General features: G+C 49.5%; 1 protein-coding gene across 1 annotated transcript; it reads left to right on the forward strand.

Annotated features, from left to right (window-relative positions):
- The first annotated feature begins 961 nt into the window (after nt 1-961).
- Nucleotides 962-2,937, forward strand: H1-0 (H1.0 linker histone). Its single transcript, XM_073549496.1, has one exon. It carries the CDS (start codon nt 1,377-1,379, stop codon nt 1,968-1,970), a length of 594 nt encoding a protein of 197 aa, XP_073405597.1. The 5' UTR covers nt 962-1,376; the 3' UTR covers nt 1,971-2,937.
- The last annotated feature ends 432 nt before the right edge of the window (nt 2,938-3,369 follow it).

Below are 3,369 nucleotides of genomic sequence, written 5' to 3' on the forward strand. Positions count from 1 at the left end.
TCATGGGTGAAAAAAAACCAACCCAAAATGTGGAGGCAAGACCCAGCTTCACAGCAAGGCACTTTAGGGGGGCTCGTGCGTGAGACCCCTCAGTCATGGGGGCAGATGGGATAACGCTCAGGGTACCTTATGGGTTTCTCATAAATGGGGTCAGCTCCCCCTAACATTAGAGCTGCCCCTGTGGGGCACAGTGCCTGCCCCATGCTGAGCAGTGAGGTGGGGGTGCACCTGCTATTGGGGGGTGCCTTGGGTGGGCTCCTGCTGGGGGTCACCTGCTCTGTCCCCCCGCTTTCCTGGCTGCAGCACAGTAATGGCAGCCTATGCACATGACAAAAGTCAGCTGGAAAGTTTTGCCAAGAAGCTGTGAAACACTGGCGGGAAGGGTGCAGGCCGGGGATTTTGGGGGTGCCGGTGTGCGGGGTGTTGGGGTGCACCCCATGCTGTTGCTGTGTCCCCCAGGAGGGCTGCAGACCCTCCCACCTCTCCCTGATGGACACACTGTGCTCTCAGGGCTGTGTGTTAGTTGGGGTCGCTTTTGCCCCCCTCAGTGAGGACAGGGCAGGAGCCAGCAGTCATTTTAGGACCCCCAGCCATGGCTCAGGGTTACACCTACACCCTGCCACAGTGTCACGCCGAACGGGCCCCCAGGGTCTGCTCCACAGGGGCCAGAGAGGACGAAATGAGTGCGATTCCTGCAACACCACGGCGATTTTCGGGGCTCTCCCGGGGGCTGTGCGATGTCCCGGGACTGGGAGACAAGAGGGGGCGAAAGACCAAAGACTGGGCTCACGGGAGCTCCGGCTGGGAGAATGGCAGCGGCTCCGGGGGCTCAGGGAATGGACACTTTGTGTGCGGGAAGAAACACAGATAGAAGCAGAGCGGCGCCATGTCTGCCTCTTCCCGCCCGCAGCCGCCAGTCTTCAACTCGGTCCGACCTCAGCAAATAAAAGGCGGGAACCGGCAGGAGGGGCCAACACAGGGAGGGAAGGTGCTGAGGAGAGAGCGCCTGCGACTGTCACTGAGCGGAGGAGAGGCGACGGCGAACAAACAGCTGAGGGGAGAGAGACGGCTGCCAGGCAATACCTCACACCGACTCTGGCAGGAAAATACCGGACTGTCCCATTGTACCTGGGAGGCAGAAAGGATTGTGAGAGACTGACAGGTGGAAAGTGAGTGTGTGCACAAAGACCAAGCCAGCCTGACATTTCCATTACCCCTGGGAGTAAGCGTTTATTCTGGGGCTGAACTTGGCTGAGAGGAAGAGTCGGGGCTGCTGTCCTCCTCACCCATAGGCTTCTCCCAAACTAGTGCCCAGAGGAGACAGCTGGGAACACAAGTAATCCACAAAGTTACAGACACCTGAATTGGTAGAGAAGATGGCAGAGAACTCCGCGTCCACCCCTGCGGCCAAGCCCAAGAAATCCAGGGCAGCCAAAAAATCCACAGACCACCCCAAGTACTCGGACATGATTGTGGCGGCCGTCCAGGCGGAGAAGAGCAAATCCGGCTCCTCTCGTCAGTCCATCCAGAAGTACATCAAGAACCACTACAAAGTGGGGGAGAACGCCGACTCCCAGATCAAACTGTCCATCAAGAGGCTGGTGACCTCCGGCGTCCTCAGACAGACCAAGGGCGTGGGCGCCTCTGGCTCCTTCAGGTTGGCCAAGGGAGATGAACCCAAGAAACCAGCCAAGAAGGCCAAGAAGGAAGTGAAGAAAGTGGCTTCTCCCAAGAAAGCGGCAGCAAAGCCTAAGAAGGCTGCCAAGTCTTCAGCCAAAGCCAAGAAGGCCAAAGCTCCCGAGAAAAAGGCAAAGAAGGTGGCCAAGAAGAAGCCGGCCCCCTCTCCTAAGAAAGCCAAGAAGACAAAGACTGTGAAAGCCAAACCTGTCAAGGCATCTAAGGTGAAGAAGGCCAAGCCGGCCAAACCCAAGGCTAAGGCCAGCCCGAAGAAGTCTGCAAGGAAGAAGTGAGCGCAGCTGGACAGCTCCCGCGAGTCGTGTACATAGTTTTATAACCTTTAACTTTTTTTTCTCCTGTGCAACTTTCTTAAGATGATCCGCTTCCCTGTAATTCCTGAGGACAATACCTTTTATTTATGGACTTTTTTTTTTTTAAATTTGATTTATTTTTTGTGTGTGGGGGGGGGGGGGTGGGGAAGTAAAAGTTTGATGGCATTATTATTTGTTTTTTTTTTTTCTGCACTAATTTTCTACCTTTAATTTATAGGCTGTAGTTACTGGTAATCCACGTCCCATATGTGTAGGCTGTATACATCCCATGTGTGATCTGTATCGGTGACATTGCTGGAATTATAGCCATATCATGTAATACACGTCTGTGCTTCGGAGCCACCATGTCAATAATTAATTTAGTGTTTTGTTTAGTTTTTTTTTTTTGCTCCGTTCCATCCCCAAGTAAATCCTAACTAGTGAGAGATTTGGGATCTAGTAGAAGTTATCTCACCCGTTACGGTCTATACTGGATATGTGATATCAGCACCAGCCCAGGCTGGCAATGCTGAGAACAGATCCTCCTGGATCGTGGCCACGGCCCCACCATGCTGTATTCGATTCTTACCCATTTAATCATTGACAATGAACTGTATGATGCCGAATGTTTCTCATTGTTTTTCCAGCGTCGTCTACAGAAGAATTGCACTTTTCCATTTTCAGCTCAACTCTAGAAACAGATCACAAATCCGTCACGAACGCTTTACTAGAGGATAAGGCTTTGGTTTTTTTTGGCATTGATGATTTTTTTTATGTAAAAAGGCGGGAGGCTATACCAGATTTTTCTTCAATAGACGATTTATTAATTATGGACTTAATGGGAGGATTATTTTGTCCGTAGCATTGACGTGTGATTGCTTTGTAGTTTAGCATTGACAAAATCCTAAACTTTGTATTCATAAATTTCAAAATAAAAAAAAGACGTGAACCTCCTGTGTTGTGTAAGTTATTAATGCTGTGATATTGATGGGGCAGCTTTGTTAAAGTAACATTCCTTTAATCTGAAAGTTTGCCGCTGCATGACAATCTATAATAATGATCTAGTGCCAAACTACAACTCCCAGCATGCCGTGAGAGCCTGCACTGGACTACAGTCTCACAAGAGCCAATGGCTATACAACATAGGGATGTATGTGTCATCTGTAGTTCTCATTTTTTTTCTTTAATATTTTATTTTGTTATAGCCTCCAAGTGTGTCCACTCTTGCAAGTAAATTGTTTATATTTATAATAGTCCTTTAGCTTTCCAGGTAATACTGGATCAAAGGAATTTTACTGCATACATTTCTCCTGATAACATGAACATAGAGTACAATGCTTTCACACTAGATTTTACTGTCTGCTAAAATCTAAAACTTCCT

The sequence above is a fragment of the Dendrobates tinctorius genome, unplaced genomic scaffold (genome assembly GCF_039654945.1).
Source record: "Dendrobates tinctorius isolate UK_male_01 unplaced genomic scaffold, ASM3965494v1 ptg000159l, whole genome shotgun sequence".
Classification (NCBI taxonomy): domain Eukaryota; kingdom Metazoa; phylum Chordata; class Amphibia; order Anura; family Dendrobatidae; genus Dendrobates; species Dendrobates tinctorius.